The sequence below is a fragment of the Podarcis cretensis genome (assembly GCF_951804945.1).
Source record: "Podarcis cretensis genome assembly, chromosome: 5".
In the NCBI taxonomy this organism is placed as follows: domain Eukaryota; kingdom Metazoa; phylum Chordata; class Lepidosauria; order Squamata; family Lacertidae; genus Podarcis; species Podarcis cretensis.
Genome location: NC_137174.1, coordinates 96,289,424 through 96,315,796, shown reverse-complemented (window position 1 = coordinate 96,315,796; position 26,373 = coordinate 96,289,424). Strand labels below are relative to the sequence as shown.

Below are 26,373 nucleotides of genomic sequence, written 5' to 3'. Positions count from 1 at the left end.
CCCCAAGGGTCTCCTGCCTCTCCGTGCTCCACTACATGAGGGACACGGGTGGCGCTGTGGTCTAAAGCAGTGAGCCCCTTGTGCTTGCTGATTACAAGGTTGGCAGTTCAAATCCGTGTGACAGGATGGGCTCCCGTTGCTCTGTCCCAGCTTCTGCCAACCTAGCAGTTTGAAAGCATGCCAGTGCAAGTAGATAAATAGGTACTGCTGCGGCGGGAAGGTAAACACCGTTTCCATGCACTCTGGCACTCATCATGGTGTCCAGTTGCACCAGATGTAATATATATATTGTCAGGGAACTACCATCGGAGCTCAGGGTGGTGGAGAGGCTCTCGGATGCTGGGAGACCCTTGGATGCTGAGGAGGGAACCAGCAGGGGGAGAGGGAGAGTTTCCGCTGAAGAAGAAGGGAAGGAGGTGAGGCTCAGAGACGCTTCCAGCGAGACCAGTGGAGAGAGCTCAGGACCTCCCCTTGGAACGCCCACTCTGCGCAGAAAGCTGTCGCGCAGGGAATCAAGGAGGAGACTTTCTGTTAAAGAGCTTTTATGTTGGAAGAAATTCAGGAAACGCCCACTGACAGATTCTGCCAGTGATTAAGGCAGCCAGGCTTACGCACAAGCAACCCCTGATCTCATTACATATATACACACACACACACACACACACACACACACACACACACCCCGCCGTCTCCAGTCAAGACCAGGCTCAGGGCGGCTAACAACCAATAATATAAAACAAGTTGATTAAAATACAATTTGAAAGATTAAGATACAACATTAAAAAAAAAGAGGGGGGGGGGAATCAAACTGATTCTGAGCCAAAGGCCAGGTGGAACAACTCTGTCTTACAGGCCCTGCAGAAAAAAATCAGATCCTGCAGGGCCCTGGTCTCATGAGTCAGAGTTCCACCAGGCCGGAGCCAGTGTTGAGAAGCCCCTGGCTCTGGTTGAGGCTCATCTAACTTCCTTACGCCCCGGGACCTCCAGGGTGTTGCTATATATGGACCTTAAGGTCCTCCATGGGGCATACCAGGAGAGGCGGTCCCGTAGGTACAAGGGTCCTAGGCCATGAAGGGCTTTAAAAGTCAAAACCAGCACCTTAAATCTGACCCTGTGCTCCACTGGGAGCCAATGCAGCTGGAAAAGTATATATATAATGCAGCTGCAAAAGCATATATAACTCCCACCGGGCTCCGAAGGCTTGTGGATAGCTTCCTGAAGCCTGGAGAGCGAGAGGGGTCGCTTCGTACCGACCCCTCTCGCTCTCCAGGCTTCAGCAAAAGCCTGCATTCGCCCCATAGGACGCACACGTATTTCCCCTTCATTTTTGGAGGCGGGAAAGTGCGTCCTATAGAGCGAAAAATACGGTAAGTAGGAAATATTGAGAGCCAGGGATGGAGAATACACACACACACACACACATACACACACTACAGACAGCCTTTGATCCCAGCCCTTCAGCAAATCCAGCCAACAGAAACATCTGAGATTAGCTTCACTTTCAAAAATTTCACACCTGGGAACTAGAGTGGGGAAGAACCATGGACACAGACTTGAGCTCTTTGGAGGACCAGGTGAGCTAAAAATGCAAAAAACTGGGACTCATTCACAGAGATTTATGGAATATGGTCAAGGGAATTAAATGTCCATGTGAAATAAAATGCAGTATTCACAATAAATATTCTGTTTCCATCATTCTCTTCAGATAAAATGCACAAGGAAATAGAAGATGTCATAGGTTCTACTCACTCAATCTGCTATCAAGATAAGAAGAAACTGCCCTACACCAATGCTGTGATTCATGAAATTCAGCGCTTTAAATACGTCCTTTTTTTTGGGTTACCTAGGCAATGTACAAAGGATTTGAAGCTGCGTGGTTTTCTCATTCCCAAGGTATAACAGTGTGCTACAACTGCACTCCTGTAGCCCAAGAACAAAGAGCAGCAGAAGGTTGCATATTGAGAGATGCTGCCAGGCATACAGGAACTTCCTGTCTAGTCAAAAATCTGAAGGGCAAGAGCAGGAGCTCCATCTGCAGACATGTTTCACCATCAGCAAGTGCCATACCATGGGGCAATTGTGGCAGGGGAGGAGCCTGAAGTATCCAGAGATATCAGCCTGGTTGTGAGCTTTCATTTTAAAAGAGGTGGGGGAAAGTCCTCTTGTGTTCCTGCCTATTCAGAAAGTATTTTAAGGTGAAGAATACAAAACCACCCCCCAAATATATATATATATATATATATATATATATATATATATATATATATATATATATATCACACATGTCTCTGCAAAGATTAGTCTTGGAATAGTGTGGGACAATCCAGAAATGTGTTGATCTGAATGCATTCCAAGTCACTTGTTTCTTATTTGCAGGGGACTATTATTGTTCCCGATCTGCGCTCTGTTCTTCTTGATCCAGCACGATGGGAGACACCTGCAGAGTTCAACCCAAATCATTTTTTGGACAAGGATGGACAATATGTGGCTCGAGAAGAATATCTCCCATTTGGTGCAGGTAAATGCAGAAGACCAAGCTACGTTGTGGTCTGTAGATGGGCTTACTGGTCTGCTTCCAGGAAATGACATCAGCAGCAGCACATGAGGGAGTGGGCCGGAGCAGAGGCAGCGTCTTTCTGGCTGGAGTGGCACTGCTGGCCAGCAGAATGGGGCAGGGCAGTGGCAAGTAAGGAGATCTCTGGGATGGTGGCTTGGGGCCCATACATGCACATACACTTATGTGGCCTCCATCTGGACCTCCCAACATTTGCCACCCCTGCCCTGTCCCTGAGAGGGGCAGCACTGCCAGACCAGGATACTGCTGTTCCCCATCTCACATCACCACTGTAAGCCATCCAACTTCTTTTCATGCAGCAAGGCTAAGGCTATCTTTTCATGGGGTACTATTTAGCCTGGTTTGAAAGCACACTCAGAACTGATGAAACCATGCCACTTCCTTACTTCTCCTACTCTGAAATCAAAAGAATATTATTCCTGCAGAAATTCAGCAGACATCATCACTGCTAACTTACAAATTCTCCAAAGGTCAGATTCATGTGCTTTTCCATACAGCATTCAGAAATCTAGTTCCTACCAATGTGAGATAAGTCTGACAGGAAAATTACTTTATGCTCTTAACCGCTTTCTTCATTGCAGATTTGGACAGTTGACAAAAGTTTTCCTTTCATTTTTTTTAAGTCAAGTTTTACTGAAAGTTTTATACATAAGACACAATATACATCATGACAATCTAAAAAGGAAAATAGAAAAAAGATGAGGAAAGGAAGAAAAGAAAGAAAAGAAGAAAGCAAATTACCTCTATCAAAATTAAATATTCACCCTTATTCTACACACAGAAAAGTGAGCCCTCCCAGCTCCCACTTGGGACCTAGACCCTCTTCCCCCAGTTTCTAGCCCTTCATTTTCAATCCATTCCCTTCCTCAGTGTATCTTCCTTGACATGAGATAGAGAACTTCAAATTACAGAACAAAACATAAGTATAACAAGAGGAAAGAAGGGTTAGCATTGACCAGGCTGGGAAACTGACAGCAGCCTTGATGATTTCGCTATCCTATCTATGTCTAGTTTTCCAAAGTATTAAGGAGAATGTTTATAACTACAAAGCAATGAACACGGGAAAGTAAATTTTTGCTCACTTGCTGCCTTCTTCTTGTCTCCTCCTCAGGGGCTCGCATTTGTTTGGGAATGCAGCTGGCAAAGATCGAAATATTCATCTTCCTCACCAGCCTGCTGAGGGCATTCAGCTTCCAGCTACCAGAAGGAATCAAAGAACTCAGTAAAGAGGCTACAGTAGGGGCTACAGCACATCCCCAGCCTTATAAACTCTGTGCTGTTCCCCGTTGCAACACATAAGAAAATAGGAAAATATTAGGGGCTGCACCCCTGCTTCCTGCACTCGGTGACCCCTTGGCCACTCCTGACACATGAACCCCCTAGCATTTCCCCTTCCCTTCCCATCTCATCCCATGCAGCTACTGAGGTCTCTTTTCACCTTCGCAGCTCCATTTCTGAAGCCACTTCTCTCTTATCTTCTGCAGCTCTGCTTTTCATCTGTTTTCCCCTTCATTCCATCTCCTCCTTTTCTTTAGGCCCTTTCATGCCCCTGCTTTCATCTTCATCCCTCTCCCAATGCCTCCTTACTCCCTCCTTTTTGACAACTTCCTTTGCATCCCCATTCTTACTCTTGCTCCCTTTCCCCCTCCCCTCTACTTTCCTCAAATCTCCCTTACACACACATTCCCAAACCTCCTCCTCTCTCCTGCTTCTGTAGCCCCCTTTCAACCCACACTCCATGCTATGTTATTGTATCTTTAAGATGAGCAGACTACTAAGAGCAGGACTGTCAGTTTGTCCAGTTGAAGAAGGTTAAGTTCCTTTGATGGATACTGTACATGTATGCTTGTTAATAAAATATCTATTCTAAATCAGTACATTGAACCCAGAACTTCATGTTGAGGACAAGACATGGTATCAGGAGTGAAATACATTGTGTGGAGGCACTATGGAATATTTGAAGGCTTCACATCCTTTATCACAGCTAAGAATGACCGCTCCCCGCTTAAAACGGGGGGCGCCCTTTGCATGGACGCGCGCAGCCCCTGGATCTGGAGCGGCTCCATCAGCATAGGCTTGGCTTTGCCTTCCCTCAGGTGGGATACCTGGAAGTCTCCGCCTACCTCAGTCAGTTGTCCAATCCCACCTGGGGGAGGCATTGCCAAGGAGACCAGGCCAGGTAGGGGAGGGATTACCTGCCCACACAATAGAGGGAGGATCTTACCTGGGAATCCTCACTTGGCTCCAGAGCTTCTCCCACCCTACCCACCCTCAGTTAATGTCTTATTTTGCAGGTTAACTTTTCTTCACAGGTATGCGGGCGCTGATACGTTAAGGTCACTGTTGAAGGGCCGGAAAGGAATTTCCCTGCATTGGCTGGTTTCGCCTTTCCTGTAGCAAAACATCACAACTTTGGCGGTATCAGGCCTTGGGCGGAATCCTTTAGTCCATCTTCCTCTTTGTGGCAGCGATACCAAGGCTCCCCGTTAAAGGGGTTTCTGAAGGGAGGCTTTGACCGTACGCCGAAAGGTTGTCATTTCTCTCCCCTGCGGCGTCGTCATAACGGGGGCGGCTATCTCTGCTTGAATATATGTTCTCCAGAGCCGGCCCATCCCCCCCCACACACTGGATAACTCTGATGCTCCCTAGGTCCCCGGCTGGGGACTGGGGAGGGAGAACGCCCAATGCCTGAGCCAAGGTCTACCCACATTTGAAATTTAATATAGTTGTGGCCAATTTAATCCCATAGCATGTTGTCTTGAGTCGTTATTCCACATGACAGGGGGGGGGGACTGCTCGGGATCTGGGGACTCCGCCTGTCCAAGCAAATGAAAGAGGGAGAAGCTTAAAACAGACGTTCCCCTGACTTTCACTATCCTTTTTTCTTTTTCTTTTTAAAATAATTTTTATTTGGTTTTACCAATATAAAATTATAGTAATACCACAACACACACCCACAATTAAGATTCCTCCAAATCTCTGGACTTTCCACCTTTCCCTCCGTGGGTTCTGTTATTAAACCTTTTCTACTGCATCTTTATCTGTAATCCATGTTTTTTATAACTCCATTGTCTCCATAGTTCTCGTTACATTACAAGTGTTATTGCAATCCTGCTAATGTTTTCAACTACTTACAGTAGTCTCCAATATAAATTATACATTTTTCCAATTCCTTATTGAAGTTTTGGTCTTCTTGGTTGCTGAGCTTTGCAGTCAATTTTCCCATTTCGGCATAGTCCAACAGTTTAATTTGGCATTCTTCTCTATTAGGGAGTTTATCTTCTTTCTAACTCTGGGCTAACAGCATTTGTGCAGCTGTTGTTGCATACATAAAAAAAAGTTTAAAATAACTTTTATTTAAAAAACCAGAGGCTTTTCTATAAAAATCCAGTGTAAAAACAGCTTCATGGGTTTTTTGGAAGTAGCCAGCTTTTGGGGAGACCATTCCAAGGGAGATTGTTCCATTGTCAAACAGCTCTTGCTGTCAGAAAGTTTTTCTGTGTGTTTATTTCAGAATCTTCTTGTTAGGATATAGTTTCCGTTCCACCTTAAAAGAGTCAGGCCTGATTGTTGTGTGTCACATGCCTGTTTACTCCCAGCACTGTGCTCACTGGGAGTTTCCGTTTTGTATATAGCTTTTTTTCTTGCTGTTTCCTCGACATGGATGCAAGCAGTCATGTTTTTCCTTTGTTCTGACCGACGTTGAATAAAGCTGTAAATATACTCTTCTGGGTGAATCTTCCATTGCGGAGACTGCTGAAAAGGGCGTGCATGAGTCTTGGAATGTGTCTGAGGCTCGTGTCGCTAATTGACTCACACTGTTCCAACGGGAGACTGGGAGATCGTCCGGAGACGACGTGGAAGGCTGCCTGATGCCTCTGTCTCCTTGGCAGTATTCCAACACTTCTTTCTTGTAACATGAAGCCATTGGTTTGAGTCCTACCCTGCAAAGCAGGGTTAGATCAATACACATCAAATAAGTGTTTCAGTTCAACGCGTTGTAAACTTTGTACAGGGAAGTTCCATTGTCAAAACAGCTGTGTTTGAGTTTTTTTGGAAGTAGCCAGCTTTTTGTTACACCCTTAACTTTCTCTCCATGAGAAGCATCAAAGGGATGGAGGGAGGGGAGGGAGGTTTCTGAGCCCAGAATTGTGTTTAGAAAAGCTCACAAGATGCCCTAAGCAAGCAGTCAGAACTCCCCCTCCCTTGAAGACATTTGAACTGTAACTAATGTACAGTGGTACCTTGGGAACTTAATTCGTTCTGGAGGGCCACTCTTAACCTGAAACTGTTCTTAACCTGAAGAACCACTTTAGCTAATGGGGCCTCCTGCTGCCGCCATGCTGCCAGAGCATGATTTCTGTTCTCATCCTGAAACAAAGTTCTTAACCCGAGGTACTATTTCTGGGTTAGCGGAGGCTGTAACCTGAAGCATCTGTAACCTGAAGCGTCTGTAACCCAAGATATCACTGCATGTGCATACAGGAGGGGAAAAGCCAGAGTTCTGGAGTATTGATCCAGAAACTGAATAGTTAGAGGAGGCCAACAACCTACCTCTTGAAAGACTGAATCCTGTGACTAAAGGATTAAAAGAGCAGCAGTTACTGCTCTCCTTGTGAAAAGCACTGAGACACCACTTAGTGTGTTTTGGCATGAAGTTTTTGTCAGTATATGAGAGCAACGCAGCTGCAGACCGGTAGCTTGTTTACATCAAATGATGTGACTAGTTGTGGGAAAGAATATTCCCGCAAGTTCACAGGCTTCTCAGAGCTTTGTGAAGAGTGTAATATGAAACCTTCCTGTTGCGTACGTAAAGGAAGTTTGAGTCTCTTGCTTGAAGAAGTCTGAACTGATCAGACATGTTTTCTGTAGTGCTGTAAAGTAAGAAATAAACAAGATGTAAATAGACTTTCTGACTATCTCCTTTTCCCTTGCTGGGATGCAAGAAGGGAGGAGGTGTACATTTTCCACGCTTGGAAATGTCGCCTATCAAGATCTACCGTGGACTAGCGGGGATGCCAGCCAGGAAGATCACCGGTAAACAAGCTCCAGGAACCTGCGAGGGGGGCCAGCCTCCCCCGAGGGGGCCTGTTAACCAACAGTTTTTTCCACTTCCCTGTCTTCTGTTATAAGAACAAAACTGCTCCTTTTCCCTTATGGGGTACCTAAGAGCTCATATATAGAGTCCTTTTGTAGGGTCTCTGTCAGTAAGAGAAAAATAACAGAGGCAAACCAGAGAATATTGAGAAACAAAGCAGCTAGTAAGCCTGATCTTTATTAACTGTTGCAACAGGGTCTCACAACCACAACAGGCTGACCCTATTGATATCTTAAATGAGCTGTTGAGGCAGGATTTGTGAGTAAAGAGACAATAGGGAGGTTTTTTCCCATTTCCTCCCTCCTTGCAGAGAAATATTTGAGGTCAATTTGGGAGAGACAAAATGGTTCCAGGACTTTTTTCCTGTACTGTTTCAGACATGTGGTTTATATATTTATGTATGTGTTTGCTTGGTACATTTATTTTATATCTTAGACCTTATAATTCTCATAACACTTCCAAGAGCAGCAAACGATTGGCTTACTAACAAAAGGCTTATCAAGTGAAGGCATTGCAAGTAAAAATTCTTTTTCCAATTCTTTTCTTTTTCCATTCTTTTTCCAAGGAAAGTTCCAGAGGTTTGATAGCTTTCCTCTCTGAATTCACTCCAAGTTGTGCACAGACTCCTTTTTCTCTTCATCCATGGCATGTGTAGGCAAACTAAGGCCCGGGAGCCGGAGCCGGCCCAATCACGTTCTAATCCGGCCCACGGATGATCCTGGAATCAGCGTGTTTTTACATGAGTAGAATGTGTCCTTTTACTTAACATGCATCTCTGGGTTATTAATGGGGCATAGGAATTCATTCATAATTTCCCCCCCAAAAAAATATAGTCCTGCCCCCCACAAGGTCTGAGGGACAGTAGACTGGCCCTCTGCTGAAAAAGATTGCCGACCCCTGATCCATGACTTATTCCACTCCTCCAACATCACAACTCCACCATCTGACTGTTTCAGTCCTCTAGTCACCTTTTCTGAAGGACTTCCTCATTACACCATCTGTTGCCTCCAGCTCCACCATTTCATCCTTCTGTTCTGGCAATCCTTCATCCATATTGTTCTCCAAAGTATATTTGTCCTCTTTAATTCCACTTTCCATTTCATTCTTCTGTTTTGTTAGCTTTTGGGTGGTTGCTTATAAACCCATCTCTGCTGTTTCTCTATGTTACTACACACACACACAAAACGCTGCAAGAAGTGAGGTTACAAGGAACCAGGCAGAGGGCCTTCTCGGTAGTGGTACCCTCCCATCAGATGTCAAGGAAATAAACAACTATCCAACTTTTAGAAGAAATCTGAAGGCAGCCCTGTTTAGGCTAGTTTTTAATGTTTGTAGCTTTATGTTTTTAAGGTTCTGTTGAAAGCCACCCAGAGTGGCTGGGGAAACACAGCCAGATGGGCGGGGTAGAAATATTAATATTTTTTTTCCTCAGGGGATGCAGGGGTATGCATACTCCTAATCATTTTCTGAATCTTTGTACTTTTGCCCATTTACTGTATTGATTTTCCCAATTTTCTTGAGTCAAAATGAGAGTATGCCTAACCAATTTTTTTAAAAAAAGAAAACAAGCACTGCTTATTTTGCTCAGTATGGGACGTGGGTGGCGCTGTGGGTTAAACCACAGAGTCTAGGACTTGCCGATCAGAAGGTCGGTGGTTCGAATCCCCGTGACGGGGTGAGCTCCCGTTGCTCAGTCCCAGCTCCTGCCAGCCTAGCAGTTCAAAGCACATCAAAGTGCAAGTAGATAAGTAGCTACTGCTCAGGAAGGTAAATGGCATTTCCGTGCGCTGCTCTGGTTCTCCAGAAGCGGCTTAGTCCTGATGGCCACATAACCCAGAAGCTGTACACCGGCTTCCTCGGCCAATAAAACGAGATGAGCGCCACAACCCCAGAGTCGGTCACAACTGGACCTAATGGTCAGGGGCTCCTTTACCCTTTACTATTTTGCTCAGTGTTCTTCCATCCCTCCATTATTCTAGGGTCTGCTACATTTTAAAGCCACAGTTATCTCAGCTTTCCTCCATCTCCATTTTACTCAAACTTTTGCCATTGAAGGAAAGGAGAGTGGAAGTCAGGGGAACATCTGTTTTAAACTTCTCCCGTTCTTTAACTGTGATAAAGGATGTGAAGCCTTCAAATATCCCATAGTGCCTCCACACAATGTATTTCACTCCTGATACCTTGTGTGGTCCTCAACATGAAGTTCCAGGTTCAACTTACTGATTTAGAAGAGATATTTTATTAACAAGCACACATGCACAGTATCCATCAAAGAAACTTAGTCTTCTTCAACTGGAGAAGCTGACAGTCTTGCTCTTAGGAATCTACTCATCTTAAAGATACAATAACATTTCTCAGCATGGGGAGTGGTGTTGTAAGGAGGCTGCAGAAGAGGGAGAGAGGAGGAGGTGTGGGAATGTGTATGTTAGGGAGATTTGATAAAAGTAAGGGGGAGGGGGGAGAAAAGGGAGCAAGAGTAAGAATGGGGATGCAAAGGAAGTTGTCAAAAAGGAGGGAGTAAGGAGGCATTAGGAGAGGAGTGAAAATGAAAGCAGAGGCATGAAAGGACCTGAAGAAATGGAGGAGATGGGGTGAAGGGGAAAATGGATGCAAAGCAGAGCTGCAGAAAATAAGAGAGAATTGGCTTCAGAAATGGAGCTGCGAAGGTGAAAAGAGACCTCAGTAGCTGCATGGGATGAGATGGGAAGGGAAGGGGAAATTCTAGGGGGTTCATGTGTCAGGAGTGGCCAAGGGGTTGCTAAGTGGAGGAAGCAGGGGTGCAGCTTCTAATATTTTCCTATTTTCTTATGTGTTGCAGCGGGGAACTGCACAGAGTTTATACGGATGGGGATGTGCTATAATCCCTATTATAGCCTCTTGATTGAGTTCTTTGACTCCTTCTGGCAGCTGAAAACTGAATGCCCTCAGCAGGCTGGTCAGGAAGATGAATATTTCGATCTTTGCCAGCTGCATTCCCAAACAAATGCGAGCCCCTGAAGAGGAGATATGAAGAAGGCAGTAAGTGAGCAATAATTTACTTTCCAGTGTTCATTGCTTTGTTGCTGTTAACATTCCACATAACCCTTTGGGAAACTAGAAATAGGCTAGGGAAAACATCAAAGCTGCTGTCAATTTCCTAGCCTGGTCAGTGCTAACCTTTCTTTCTTCTTATTATACTTATGTTTTGTTCTGTAATTTGAAGTTCCCTATCTCATATCAAGGAAGATACAATGAGGAAGGGAATGGAATACAGATGAAGGGCCTGTCAGGAGCTTGTCCTACACTCGAGTAGAACTCTGGCAGAGACACATGCCCGACTGGCATGTTCTTTCCCTCTTGGTCGTTCGTTCGGGAGCTTCAAAAGCTTTCTTCAGCCCGAACATCATAGCAGACATCGGCACACTTAGAGATCTGCAGAGTCTTCGCAGCTTGCGTAACAGGCCTCAGCAACTCAGCATTTGGCTAATCTACGTTTATTCACATATAAACACACACAGAGCACTGCAACATGGCTCCCTCTCTCTCTAGCATCAGACAGCAAAGAGAATGAACAAAGGACAATAGTTCCACTTCACAGAACACAGTAACACAAACATCCTGTCTCCAGCACTTCCCACTCTGGAGTCAAAACATACACCGTCATGTGAAAGACAACAATCCCATGACTGCAATCATGGATCAGGAATTCTAACATCCTCCCCCAATTCATGCACTGTGTTGTAGTCATCAGTGTAACTGCAGCAACCATACAGATGTCATACACACAGTATACCCCTGTATCACCTGTTCCACCCTTGGAACTACCTGCAACTGGATTGGCCTTGGCCCTTACCATCTTGCACTTCTGACTAGTCTTGGCGTCATAGCCCTTCTGACTATCAGGAAGTCTCACACCTGACTTTGTTGGGACTAGAACCCTAGCCACGTTCCTCTCTGAGGAATCAGTGTTGGCACACACGGCCTCTGGATGTGGTCCAGCTTCCTTCTCCAAGGAAACAGTGTCTACCCTTACAGCCTTTGGGCGTGGTTTCCCGTCCCTAGAGGACAAACCCTGTGCCCCTTTCAAGACTTCAGATTTCTAGACCTGCGTCGAGCCACTAACCACAGCTAAATCTGCAACAGCTGTGTTAGCAAACTCCTGAGCATACCTGGTGGGCATTTCACCCTTTGTAGCTCCTCCTGATCTGTGCACCTGGCGCATTTCCCCCACTGTATCAGTGGAACTTACTTCAGTGTTAGCATCAGCAGCAGACTCTGTATCAGAGCCTTCCACAGTGGGGTAGCCTTGGAAAATACCCTTATTTTCCTCCCATTCTGCACTGCACTCAACATCCCCAGTGAGTAAAATCAGCTTGGCATCAGGCCTCAGTACTATGTACAAGCCTTGCCCCAAGAAGAATCTTTGCTTCCTGCCTCATGTCAGACCCATCCATTTGGCATCCTGGCTTTTTCCGGGTTTATCTTGTCACAGTTCCCATCAGAAACTCTGTCTGAATCCAGGGAAAGGCCTTGCAAACGATGCTTGCCAAGCGTATTGCTCTGTGACTTTGGAACCCACATGTCAAATCCATCCATTGGCATCTTGGCTTTTTCCGGGTTTGCCTTGTCATTGTCATCATCACCAATAGGGTGCCTTTGCAAGATACCCATATTGCCTCCCCCTTTTGCTTTGTCCTGAGCACTGGTACACCTGACCATCTTCGTGTCAGGTACTGGGAGACCCATGCACACATCCTGCATGAAAAGAATGGTTATCAGATATAACATCACATGTCTCTCCAACCTTCCCACCACCCCCTATATTAACATCACAACCTAGTAAGAACAAGCCATTTATAATGTCGCTTTCATTCTTCTGGATGGTTGCATTGTGTTTGTTGCCATAAACAGAACAGCCATGTTAGACATCACAACGTTACAGCTTTTCAGTTCCATGGTCCAGGTGCTGTGCACCTCCAAGAAATCTCCACTCAACTGGTGGATCGGATCCTTCTGTGGCATACACGTGGTGAACCAGTTCCATCTTCCACAAAGGTGTGCCTCCACCTCAGAATCTAGCACAAAAGATTCTTGCACCTCTGCACTGGAACAGCTGGTCACCAAATTTGTGCTGAAGTTCTGCATCTCTGGCCTTGCTTTATGTCGCCTGTCAGAAATGCTGCAAGCCTTCCTGACTTCTGGAAGCTGTCCAAACTTCTCACATGAACAACTTTCCACTGCTTTGACCTTAGCAGTGCCACCTGCTGGTTGCAGTGATGCTTGGAATGACGTCGTAGCCAGATCCCCTTCTAATACTTCCATTCTGGACAATCCTCCCTCCGGAACAGGAATCACCCCAGCTATTGTTTTGGCAAAGTCTTGCCGCAGCACGAATCCAACTTTTGCTTTCTACCACTCCCATTCTCCTCTCAGGAAAATGCTTCAGAAGCATCGGGATATGTCCTCCCTTTGTAATACATAAATCATGGTTACATTCTTGTCAAAGTCCTGCCGCATCAGGCCACTTTTCGCTTCCCTCAATTTAACTTAAGGACTTGATTTTTACCCTTCCAAAAGGTCTGTTCCACAGCTTAGTTCAAGATGGAACAACCTTTTACTGTCCTTATCAGACGGCTATAAATCAAGCCTTCTTCTGCCGGCCTTAATTGCCTGGCAAGAACTTCAAAGGCTCCTTGCCTTCTTCTGTGCACGAGCCACTTGCTTTGGCACAAAACAGTCCGGCCTGCCTTTACTTTCATTTTCAAGCACAGGCTTTATTCACAGTGTGTCTCCTCACAGCTTTTTTCCCTTCCATCTCTGAAGAGGCTTGCCTCACACTGCCAGTTCCAGGAGATTCCAACCGAGATAAAAACAGACCCCGGTTCTTCCTCTGCTGGCACTGGGTCTGTGACCCCGATTCCTGGGCCCATAACTGTTGTCAGGACAATAATCCCATGACTGCAATCACAGAGCAGGAATTCTAACAGGACCCTGTGTGAGGGGAAGGGCAGAGAGGTTAGCCCAGGGCTAGAAGCTGGGGCAAGAGGGTCTAGCTCCCAAGTGAGAACTGGGAGGACTCACTTTTCTGTGTGCAGAATAAGGGTGAAGATTTACTCTTGATAGAGGACTTTGTAATTTCCTTTTCTTCTTTTATTTCTTTACTTCCTTTCCTCATCTTTTTTTCTATTTTCCCTTTTAGTTTAGTATGATTTTTATTGTGACTTACGTATAAAATTTCAATAAAACTTGATTTTAAAAAATGAAAGGAAAACGTTGGTCAACTGCCCAAATCAGCAATGCAGAAAGGAGTTAAGACCATGAAACCTTTTATTAAGAAATAATAAATTAAATATTGTATTTTCTGTGAAAGATAGCAGATCTGGTATGTCCCACAGAGAAACTTACGGTCTTCAAATAAAAACATCTTGAAGGCCCCAGGCCACAGAGAGGTTAGGCTGGCCTCAACTAGAGCCTGGGCTTTTTCGGCTGCGGCTCCGATTTGGTGGAACGCTCTGTCACAAGAGACTAGGGCCCTGCGGGACTTGACATCTTTCCGCAGGGCCTGCAAGACAGAGCTGTTCCACCAGGCCTTTGGCCAGGGCACAGCCTGACTCCCTCCTTCGGCAATCTTCGCGGAGTTCTGGCCCAATGGTTGCCATTGGTCTGATCTGAATTAATTTTATAATGAATGATTTTAGAGTGTTGTGTTGTGTTGTGTTGTACTGTTGTACTGTTTTATTGTTGTTAGCTGCCCTGAGCCCGGCTTTGGCTTGGGAGGACGGGATATAAATAAAATTTATTATTATTATTATTATTATTATTATTATTATTATTATTATTCAATACAAGGTGAAGTGTGTGAGGAATTGAACGGGTGAGGCATGGAGGAGAGGGGGAAAGAAGAGCTAATTGGTCCGTGCCTAGGATGCAAAATCTGGACAGTTCTGTCAGGGGCGAAATATCACCTAGCTATGGCTCTGGTCCCAAGCCACCAACCCAGAGATCCCCTTAACTTGCCAGTGCCTTGCCCCATTCTGCTGACCAGCAGTGCCACTCCAGCCAGAAAGATGCTCCTTCTGCTCTGGCCCACTCCCTCCTGTGCTGCTGCTGGTGTCATTTCCTGGAAGCAGACAGATAAGCACATCTACAGATCACAACATAGCTTGGTCTTCTGCATTTACCTGCACCAAATGGCAGATATTCTTCTCTGTTCACGAATTGTCCATCCTTGTCCAAGAAATGATTTGGGTTGAACTCTGCAGGTGTCTCCCATCGTGTTGGATCAAGAAGAACAGAGCGCAGATCGGCAACAATAACAGTCCCCTGCAAATAAGAAACAAGTGATTTGGAATGCATTCAGATCAACACATTTCAGGATTGTCCCACACTATCCCGAGACTAAGCATTGCAGAGACCTGTGTGATTTTTTATTATTTTTTTTGGGGGGTGGCTTTGTATTCTTCACCTTAACAAAATTTCTGTACAAGAGGACTTTCTGCCACCTCTTTTAAAATGAAAGCTCACAAGCAGGCTGAGACCTCTGGATACTACATGCTCCTCCCCTGCCTCAAATGCCCCATGGAATGGCACTTGCCAATGGTGAAACATGTCTGCAGATGGAGCTCCTGCTCTTGCCCTTCAGATTTTTGACTAGACAGGAAGTTCCTATATGCCTGGCAGCATCTCTCAATATGCAGCCTTTTGCTGCTCTTTGTTCTTGGGCTACAGGAGTGCAGCTGTATCATACTCTTATACCTTGGGAATGAGAAAACCACGCAGCTTGAAATCCTTTGTAGATTGCCTAGGGAACCCCAAAAAACTGACGTATTTAAAGCGCTGCATTTCATGAATCACAGCATTGGTGTAGGGCAGTTTCTTCTTCTCTTGATAGCAGATTGAGTGAGCAGAACCTATGACATCTTCTATTTCCTTGTGCATTTTATCTGAAGAGAATGATGGAAACAGAAGGTTTATTGTGAATACTGCATTTTATTTCAGTTGGACATTTATTTCCCTTGACCATATTCCATAAATCTCTGTGAATGAGTCCCAGTTTCTTGCATTTTTAGCTCACCTGGTCCTCCAAAGAGCTCAAGTCTGTGTACATGGTTCTTCCCCTCTCTAGATCCCAGGTGTGAAAAGGCTGAAAGTGAAGCTCATCACAGTTGTTTCTGGTTACCAGAGCTGGCTGGATTTGCTGAAGGGCTGGGATCTAAGGCTTCCTGTCTTTGTGTGTGTGTTCTAAACCCCCTGCCCTCAATATCTCCTACTTAGTTTCATTAATCCTCATTTCCTCACCTGATCTTTGGCTAGCATCACTCATATAAAGGTAAAGGTAAAGGACCCCTGGATGGTTAAGTCCAATCAAAGGAGAGTATGGGGTGTGGCGCTAATTACACTTTCAGGCCTAGGGAGCTGGCATTTATCCACAGATAGCATTCCGGGTCATTTGGCCAGCATGACTAAACCATTTCTGGCACAACTGTACACCATGATGAGTGCCAGAGCACACAGAAATGCCGATTACCTTCCCACCGCAGCACTACCTGTTTACTTACACTGGCATGCTTTCAAACTGCTACGTTGGCAGAAGCTGGGACAGAGCAACAGGAGCTCACCTGTCATGCAGATTCGAAATGCCAACCTTAGTTTCACAATGGAGGCCCATCCACTGCACCAACCCTCTCCTATCCCAATTCCATTACACATTCAGACCCTCCATCTCTACCTGTCCCAGTAATCATAGACTGGAAATGTCCTGTGGGGAGAGGGCATTCTGGGCATTTTACATTTTTGCTTCTGAAATTTATATGTTACAGAAACTATGTAGGAAAATATTGGTGGGGGAAAGTGATCTTTCCAGACATGAAAGTCATGAAAGTCAATAACATTTGCCTTCCATAATTTCCATCATAAACTCACGTTTAACTCTTTCCAATATGAAACCCTTAAAGAATTATGGTCCACCCTAGTGATCAAGAGAAGCCCTGGCTCTCCTCTCTCACCTTGGACATCTGGATGACTTGCCAGGAGGAGAAGTGCCCATTTCAGAGAACCGGTGGTTGTGTCTGACCCTGCTATGAAGAGCTCAGAAATACACCGAGCCAAGTTTTCTTCATTATAGGTGGACTCTGGGTCATTCTTGCTCTGGTGTTGAAAATGGGGAAAGTGACAAATCATTTACACTCATAACAATTTGTCCTTCAGCACTTACTTTCTTTTATTTCCCCCACTTATTACCATACCACCCACACATGCTTCATGAGTGTTGGGGTGTCCTCTTACACTGCCTGAGATGAAATGGGAAGGTGTTGCCACCATCGCCATACAGTTGCTGCCACCTGCCTTACCTGGGTTGCACAGCAGTGCCCACAAAGTGGCAACAACAACCAGGGGCTGGGTGAGATCTTGGAAGATTTTGGTGAAATCTTGCCAGAAGCTGTCCCCTTTGCTTCTCCACTAGCAGCTGGCTAGGCAGCACACCCCCAGAGATGCCTCCTGTTGGCATTCCACTGCCCAAGGCAGCTCTCACAGCCTGCCTCGTGGATGGGCCGGCCCTGTGCTTCATAGCTGGTTATGAAATGAAACCCACACACACTTTCCTGTATTTACAGCGGTAGCTGCTGGTGCTAGATTTCAGGATCTGTGAGTTGGCATAATAACCCAATACGGGCATGAAGAGAGGGATCCAACGGAAACTCTGGCAGCAGATATTCAAAATATGTGCTACCGTATTTCACTGCCTAATGGTCACCACCATATAATAGTCGAGCTCCTTTTTTCAAGCCTTAAAATCAGCCCCAAAGCATTCACCACATAACGGTCACCGGGCATTCTAAGCGTGCATGAGAATGCCTTGCCCCAGTTTGGACTACCTATTATCCTTCCTGTACCTGTTCACACATATTCTGAGCATCCTAATCACACCAAAAACAGTAACAAGTAATAAGCATTATAAACATAATTAAGTTTCTTCATAAAGACTGTTTCCTCAATTAAGGGTTGTTCCTTGGTTTTTCACCAAATAATCATTGCACCCTCCTTTTTTAAAAAAGAATAATTGGCATAAAAATGTGACAATTATGTGGTGAAATATGGTACTTACCGCTAAACATATTTAACCATTCGTTTGTCATTATGATAAACATTGTTCAAGCAATAGAATAATAAGCAATAGAAACATAATTATGTTTGTTAATAAAAACAGTTTCCTCACATAAGGGTCGTGCCTTTGTTTTTCACCAAATAATCGTCACATAATTGGCATAAAAAGATGACAATTTTGTTGCAATATGGTACTTACCACTAAACATATTTAACCATTCGTTTGTCATTATGATAAACATTGTTCACAGAGGGAAAGATGAATATATATTTGTCCTTTCTAGTATATGACGATAGATGAGACAGGGATTTGAAGTCATACTCTAGTTTACGAGCATTTTGTTTAGGATTTTCTGTTTTTTCAGTCCACATTTGAACGTCAGATGAACATCAATCCAAAATAATTTATGTACAGAAGGAATGCTCCAAAGCAAGACCCCTTAACACACTTCAGTTTCCAGTCCTTTAAGCTCACATTTCCTAGCCATTTCTATAGATGCTTATGGATGGGTGTCAACCCACTTTAGCAACTAAATTGAATATGAAGAATATTTAGCGAGAACTCAATGCCATTTACAACTGAGATCCAGGGGAAAAGATACTGGTTTCCAGGCAAGAGATTAGTATTCACTTATAACAGGGAATATAAAGATTCCTTGGATGAGCAGTATTCAGCTTCAAAGCTGATACTTACTTTCTCCATCTGAAGTAGATAGAAATCAATGAGATCCTGTGGCTCATGCAGAGACTGATTCTCCTTATGCTTCTCTATCTCCTCCTTTGCAAATGAAAGCAGCATCTCCAGGCAGGACAAGGCCTTCTTGTGGGGCCCTGGGAGATGTTTCATGAGCCATGGAAACATTTCATAAAGCTAAAGGAAAGATAGCAGAAATGCTGCCATTACCATGAGGAAGCTTGGTCACACCCTTTGTGCTTTGGATTAGCACTTTAGAAAACATGATCTGCATTCTTCTTCAGGGCAAGCATATTAGTTTCTCACTAAGAAGAAGGAAGGTGTCTATCGCTTTTCTGGAATCTCCCAATGATTGGATTCTGTGAATTATCCCTAGCTGAAAATGTGAAAGAAAACTATCTCTCAAAATATTTTTTCCAGCTCCCAGGCATCATTCCAAAACTGGGCACAATCAGGGGACCCCTCCTGGAACAAGTTAGTGGCCTTTTATGGTAGGTGGGGGTGGGTGGAGAATAGGGTGCGGGAGGAATTCAAGTAAGCTCGCATTTAAAACCAAATTTGCCTAATACACAAATGGAAAGAAAGCCATCATTCAAAATGTGCATTTCTCCATTTATTTTAATTTATAATTTTATTTATTAAATCCCCCAGTTCACCAGTCCAGTATTTCTGATCTTTCATCTCAAAAAATTAAACCTTGAAGAATTATGTTTTCCTTCCTTCCCTGTTTGTCTCCTTCCTCGTTTTTTCATGATCAATTACATTTTCTGAATATATAAGGAGCTAGAAAATAAAACTTGGACTAATATAAAACAGTGTTAGAAACTGAGATATGAAAGCTCCGAGCTAAATGGCACCTTAAACCTAGATTAAGGGTGCAGCAATGGAATGTTTAGGTGTGCCTATTTAATAAAAAGAATACAAAGCTGAAAATGAATTAACCACAGCTAAAATCTTATATTCATTTTTCACATGGTCTAGTCCTCATCTGAAGACTGCAGAAAACAAAGCCATGCTCACCTACCTGACCCCCTAATATTCTTAAGAGAGTCTCCTTTCCAGTCTTCAGAGAGAGGTTGGAAGTGAGGAGCCAGGATAAAGTCCTCCTTTCCTTCCATTCTGCAGTTTTAATCTAAAATCTTAGGCTTAGTACTATACCCAGAGCTCAGAAACTGCTCACACTAATAAAATTCCTTGTTCCAAATGCACCTAGTATGCTGATATAAAGTTGCCTGTAGTTTCCCAGTCAAGTGGTGTGTACCAAAATGAAAAATGGATTATACAGAAGGAAGCTGCTTTCCTTAGCAGTAGGGATAGTGATTGAGTTGCTGGTCTCTCTTTCATTTAAAAATTTCCAGCCAAGGCTGGCTGCAGGGGCCTCACCATGGACGCCATCTTCATTGTCATTGCTAAGTGTCAGGGAACTGACATCAGAGCGAGAGGCGGAGGCAGGGCTCCAGAGCGATGCCGGAGAGGGGACCAGCAGGGGGGAAGGAATTCAGCGTAACACCAGTAGAGAAGGGAAGGAGATGGAGGAAGTGGAGACAGCTCTCCAAGACCCTTCACCAGAGACTAGTGGAGAGAGCGCTGACACGCCCCTGCCTTCCCCGTACTTGCGCAGACGAGTTCCGCGCAGGGAAAGTAGGAGGAGATTGGGCGTCAAACAGCTCTTATGCTGGAAGAGGTTCAAGAAACACCAACTGACGGATTCTGCAAGTGACTGACCGGTCACGGAGTGTGAGCTGTCAGCCAAAGCATGGTTGGCCAGGCAATATAACTAAAACTGAAGGCAACTTACGCACAAGTAACCCTCTTACAACCATTGCAGCAGTCCGTCAGTCACTGAAGTTACTTGTGCGCAGGCAGGGGGACCATGAGCTAGACTGGAGGTGCCGGGGCAGCTGAGCAAGCTGCGGGGGTGCAGGACCTGGTGAAGAGGAACCGGGAGCTGGAACAGCATGTAGCTCTGCTGACGGCGTGGCTGGATGAGAGGTGAACCCAGGATGCACAGGTTAGACCCACCCCAGTGGCAAAGAAGGTGCCGGGACTGGTACACAAGTTTGAGGGGAAGCCTCAGGACTATAATGGGTTCTGAACGGAAATAGAGTACGCTTTGGAGCTGCAGCACGATGACTTTGCTGACGACGCAGAGAGGGTGGCGTATATCGTGGGGCAGCTTCAGGATGGCGCGCGTGAATGGGTCAGGCCCCTAATGGCCACGCAGAATGCTGCCATGAGGGACGTCCGGAAGTTCTTCCAGGCGATTGACGCAATGTATTCTAGCCAAATTGGGGAGAGTGTCACCCAGCGGGAGTTGATGAGATGCAAGCAAGGGGATCTATGTGTTAGAGACTACTGGTCCCGCTTTGCGATGCAGATACACCGGCTTGAATGGGATCTAGATGACCTGCCCATACGGATGCTGTTTGAGGAGGGGTTGTCCCCAACCGTGAAGGACGAGCTCTCCCGCGCGCCCCGCCCGCAATCGATGGATGAACTGACTAAAGCTGCGCTTGCGATAGGAGCTCGGCAGGAAGCGCACGCTTTGGAAAGGCGGGAAGGGAGAGGAGAAAGTTGCCCCGACTACCGCATTCCTGAGATGCCAAAGCAGCCCTCCGGGGACGTTGAGCCAATGGAAATCGATGGGGCGCGCGTGCGCGAGGCTCCGAGTGCCAACCAAGGATTCAAAAGGGAGGGGAAGGCGTCCAAAAGCACCAAGAAGTGTTTCCTCTGCCAACGGCCGGGACACTTTGCCAGGGTCTGTCCACAAAGAAAGGCTTGGCAAGGGATGGTGGGGGCCGCTGGCAGTGAGGAGGAGGGGGCGGAGGACAAGGTGCAGGGAAATGCCAACGCTTGGCTGCCCACAGGGGGGCGCAGCAGCCAGGCCAGCAACTAACGGAAGTGCCCCCACCAGACCCACCCAAGGCGTCTATAGCGATAGAGGTGGTGTGAGAACTCCCAAATGGACACCCAGCCAAGGTTAAGGCAATGCTGGACTCAGGCAGCTCTTGCAATTTTTTTAGCAAGGAGTTCGCACTAGAGCACCAACTCCACCTGCTGCCACTTGATTTTCCCCTACCGGTCACCACGATAGATGGCAGGGAGATGCTGGGAGGTGAGGTGACACATCAAACCCCACCAATGAGGATGAGGGTTTCCAGACACACAGAAACCATTGCCTTTCATGTGGCCACACTGGCTGGACCCCCGATAATACTGGGCATGAGCTGGCTAGTGCTACATGATCCAGTGGTGGCTTGGCATCAACGGACAGTCACCTTCGGGTCAGCGCACTGTTTGGAACACTGTCTAGGGGGGGAAAGCCCTGGGGGAGGTTGGCCAGAGTGGCAGCAACTACACTGAAGCCGGGAGCAGAGGTGCCGCCACAGTACGCGGACTTACAGGAGGTCTTCAGCGAGAGGGAGGCGGACAGGCTGCCACCACATAGGCCCTTTGACTGTCAAATCAACCTACTCCCTGGGGCGTAGCTTTCAGTGGGTAAGCTGTATGCCATGTCGGATCGGGAAATGCAGGAGTTGCGGAACTTTATTGACAAGAACCTAAAAAGGGGATTCATAAGGGAATCTAAGGGAGTGGGGGGCAGCCCTGTGTTCTTTGTGGACAAAAAAAACACGGATCAGCCTAGGCTGGTCGTGGACTATAGAAAATTGAACCTCGTATCGGAACCCGTGACCTTCCCAATGCCCAGAATTGATGATATTCTAACTCGGGTAAGGAAGGGGAAGATCTTTACCAAGCTGGACCTCTGGGGAGCATACAATTTGATTAGAATGAGGGAGGGGGACGAATAGAAAACCACCATGTTTACCCCCCTAGGGGCCTTTGAGTACTTAGTCATGCCATTTGGATTACAGTCAGGCTCAGCCTGTTTTCAAAGCTTCATGCACCATGTGCTGGGGCCCCTGCTGTACAAAAACTGCGTAGCATTTCTGGACGACATCCTGATCTATTCGGACAATGAAAAACAGCATGTCCAGGACGTCAGGGAAGTGCTGAAGAGGCTGCAGAGGCATCAGTTGTGGGTCAAGCTGGAGAAGTGCCAGTTTCACGCCAGAGAAGTGAAATTTCTGGGATACAAGCTATCGGACAGGGGCCTAGCCATGGACCCCAGCAAGGTGCAGGCGGTGCTGGAATGGAAGACCCCAAAAACCCGGAAGGATGTGCAGAGGTTCCTCGGGTTCAGCAACTTCTACCGGAAGTTCATCAAGAACTTCGCCCACTTGACCGCACCCATCACGGATTGTAGCAAAAAGAAGTTCGTCTGGACTGAAAGTGCCCAACGATCCTTCGAAAGGCTAAAGAAGGCGTTCGCCTCAGAGGAACAGCTCCTGCACGTGGATCTGCAGAAGCCGATGAGGCTGGAGACAGACGCATCAGACCGGGCGGTAGGAACGGTGTTGCTGCAACCGGGAGGGAGCCAACACACCTGGAGACCGTGTGCCTTCTACTCGCGGAAACTGAGCAAATCGGAACAAAACTACACAGTGTATGATCGCGAACTGCTAGCAATTTACGCAGCCTTTCGGCAGTGGAGACATCTACTAATAGGAGCTCAGCACAAGATTCAGGTGTGCACAGATCACAAGAACTTGGAATATTGGAGAACGGCTCGAGTGCTCAACCAGAGACAGATTCGATGGGCACAGGAGTTCTCCAAGTTCTTCTTTGAGATCAAGTACGTGCTGGGAGAAGAGAATGTGAGGGCAGACGCACTGTCCCGGAAGCCGGAGTACACGGAAGGTGAAGGACCACCGGAAGTAAGACACGTGTTCCCAGAGGAACGATGGGTGTGTGGGGGAGCGTTGGTTGGGAAACGAGAACTGACCGAGCTGATTCGCCAGGACGAGTTCGCCCAAACCAGAATCAGAGAACTCAGGGAAGCGAGGGGAAACCAGGGAGACTTTGAGGAAAGGGAAGGACTGCTGTACTATAAGGTAGCAATGTATGTGCCCGGGGAGGCCTTGCGGGAAAGGGTGCTCAAACAGCTTCACGACAACCCAACAGCGGGGCACTTTGGGCAACACAAAACTATGTTACTGGTTACTAGGCAGTTCTGGTGGCCAAGGGTGAGGGAAGATGTACGAGAGTATGTACGTGGTTGTGACCGCTGCCAAAGGGCCAAGGGGGAGAGGGCTGCCCCGGCAGGGCTACTGGAACCGTTACCCACACCGGGAAGGCCATGGGAGGTGGTGTCTATCGATTTCATGACAGATGAAATCCAGAGGGAAGACAGCAGTCATGGTAGTAGTAGATCTGCTAACCAAAATGTGCCATTTTATAGCGTGCTCACATGCAGTAACGGCAGAGGAAACTGCCCGGTTGTTTGTGGATCACATCTTCAGGTTGCACGGAGCTCCTTCGAGAGTTATCTCAGACCGAGGGAAACAATTTACCTCGAGGTTCTGGAGGAGGCTCATGAACTTATTGCAGGTGGAGGTGGGATTCTCGATGGTGAGGCACCCAGAGACCAACGGGCAAGCAGAGAGGGCGAACAGCATTTTACAGCAATACCTACGCTGCTACGTCAACGAGAGGCAGAACGATTGGGTAGAGAAGCTAGCACTGGCGGAGTTTGCGTATAATAATGCCGAGCATGTGTCCACCAGGATGAGCCCGTTCATGGCTAATTATGGGTGTCACCCCAAAGCCTTTCCCGGGAGGGGGGAGGGAGGGGGGAGTGTACCAGCAGCAGAGCAGTTCGTGGAAGAAATGGAAGCCCTGAACCAGCAGCTTAAGATGAACCTGGAAAGGGCCAAGGAAGTGTACAAGAGGCAAGCAGACAAACGTCGCTGGGAAGGGGAGACTATAAGGGTGGGGGACCGGGTGTGGTTATCCACCCAAGGCCTACCCTTCAAGAGAGGGTGTAAGAAACTAAGGCCAAAACTGCTGGGGCCCTTTGAGGTGACACACCAAGTGAACCCGGTGGCATTCCGGCTCAAGTTGCCAGACAGCATGAAAATCCACCCGGTGTTTCATAGGTCACTGCTCTCACCGTACAGGGGGGAGCGGAGGGCCCGGGGGGAAGTAGGGGAAGGGCTCACACACCCACAAGTGGAGGAGAGGGAACACCATCACCAGGTGATGGAGATCCTGGATTCGCGATGGCGGGGGCGGCAGGTGGAGTACCTGGTAGCGTGGGAGGGAGAACCCGAATCTGAAAACACGTGGGTTCCTGCAGGAGAGATATATGATGGATATCTGGTGGAAGAGTTCCACAACAGGTATCCGAGGAAGCCCAAACCCCTGGAGAGATTCTGGGAGGAGCAATTTGCTACCACCGATGAGGAGGAGGATTTTGCGGGTTTTCCAGCTTCCGAAGAGGAAGGAGGAGAAGCGTCAGGAGAGGAGGAATCAGACTGGGAAGCCCGTCCCGCGCGAAGAAATCAGAGCGGGTGGGAAGTGAGGTTTGAGTCCTCTGATGACGACAGCAGCTCCTTTCGGGGGTTCCCTGCATCGTCGGCTGAAGAGGGGAACAAGGTTACGTCACCGGGTCGGGCCGGGGGTGGAGGGGGTCCTGGGAGGGAGGTGGATGTCAGGGAACTGACATCAGAGCGAGAGGCGGAGGCAGGGCTCCAGAGCGATGCCGGAGAGGGGACCAGCAGGGGGGAAGGAATTCAGCGTAACACCAGTAGAGAAGAGAGGGAGATGGAGGAAGTGGAGACAGCTCTCCAAGACCCTTCACCAGAGACTAGTGGAGAGAGCGCTGACACGCCCCTGCCTTCCCCGTACTTGCGCAGACGAGTTCCGCGCAGGGAAAGTAGGAGGAGATTAGGCGTCAAACAGCTCTTATGCTGGAAGAGGTTCAAGAAACGCCCACTGACGGATTCTGCAAGTGACTGACCGGTCACGGAGTGCGAGCTGTCAGCCAAAGCATGGTTGGGCAGGCAATATAACTAAAACTGAAGGCAACTTACGCACAAGTAACCCCCTTACAACCATTACACTAAGTGGCTAGAGAGTAGATACATTTAGTTTTCAATGATGGCAACAAAACTATGTAATTCCCTTCTTGAGAAGATTATTTTGTTCACCTCTGTCCCCTTTGGTGGGCTCTTGATGACCTGTTCTGAAGGTCATTGTTCCATTTTTATTCCATCTTTCTTCCAAAAGTCTCCTGTGGTGGACAAAGTTTTCTTACTCATGTTTTTTATCTCAATGATAATCATGAGAAATTGCTCAGGCTGTGAGATTGTAAGTGGCCTTTATCTCAGATCAATTTAAACCTGATCTCACTTCTCCAACCTTCTATCGTCCATCATAATGGATTCCAAAATACTGATTTGTGGTATTAAAGCCCTGATTTGTGGTATTAAGGGACACCTGTTTGGCTTAGTAGGAACGAAAATGACTACTCATGGGACTTCCAGTTGGTCGCTAAGCTGGGAGCAAGCAGGATTCAGCCCTTAGGGGAGAATCCAGCTTTTCAGAGGGGGGAAAGGGGGTATTGCAAGGGCCCGGCAAGCTCCCAGAAACCTCAGAAGGCAGGTTCCCAGCAAGCCGAGAAGCGGTCTCTCCGCTGCCTGAAACGCTCCCTTTGGGAGCAGAAAGATTGGCAAGATCAAGACACTGGCCCGGGATGCCATTTTCCACTCTCGAGAAGCGCAGACTCAAGCTTACCTGGCACAGCGATCGATTCTTAAAAAATTAAAAATCCAGATTTAATTGGTGAAAAGAAGATAAAAATTAAAATAATTAGAGCGATTCAGAAGCAGCGGGGTGGAAAAAAGGAGGTCAGCCCGGACTGGGATTCAACTTATATGCAGGAAGTTCCTATGGAACAACAAAGCAGTGAGTCTTCCTACAGTGGAGCTTTTTAAATTTATATAAACACTTTGCTTAACTTAAAACTATATTATAATAATAATAATAGGGTAGAAAACCCTTACCATGGGGGTGGTTTGT

At 46.7% G+C, this 26,373-nt stretch overlaps 2 protein-coding genes across 2 annotated transcripts in view; one reads left to right on the top strand and one right to left on the bottom strand.

Annotated features, from left to right (window-relative positions):
• The window catches only part of LOC307217049 (cytochrome P450 2J4-like), a 62,521-nt gene extending 58,072 nt beyond the window's left edge, over positions 1-4,449 (top strand). The window contains exons 7-9 of the mRNA XM_079978062.1: positions 1,706-1,893; positions 2,377-2,518; positions 3,687-4,449. Of these exons, the coding sequence (XP_079834188.1) occupies positions 1,706-1,893; positions 2,377-2,518; positions 3,687-3,874 (518 nt within the window). The 3' untranslated portion in view covers positions 3,875-4,449. The remainder of the gene's footprint in view (positions 1-1,705; positions 1,894-2,376; positions 2,519-3,686) is intronic.
• Positions 4,450-9,893: 5,444 nt separating this feature from the next.
• LOC307217044 (cytochrome P450 2J5-like) overlaps positions 9,894-26,373 on the bottom strand; it is a 28,332-nt gene continuing 11,852 nt past the window's right edge. The window contains exons 5-9 of the mRNA XM_079978057.1: positions 18,451-18,627; positions 16,658-16,799; positions 15,408-15,595; positions 14,834-14,975; positions 9,894-10,666 (exon numbers count right to left, since the gene is read on the bottom strand). Of these exons, the coding sequence (XP_079834183.1) occupies positions 10,479-10,666; positions 14,834-14,975; positions 15,408-15,595; positions 16,658-16,799; positions 18,451-18,627 (837 nt within the window). The 3' untranslated portion in view covers positions 9,894-10,478. The remainder of the gene's footprint in view (positions 10,667-14,833; positions 14,976-15,407; positions 15,596-16,657; positions 16,800-18,450; positions 18,628-26,373) is intronic.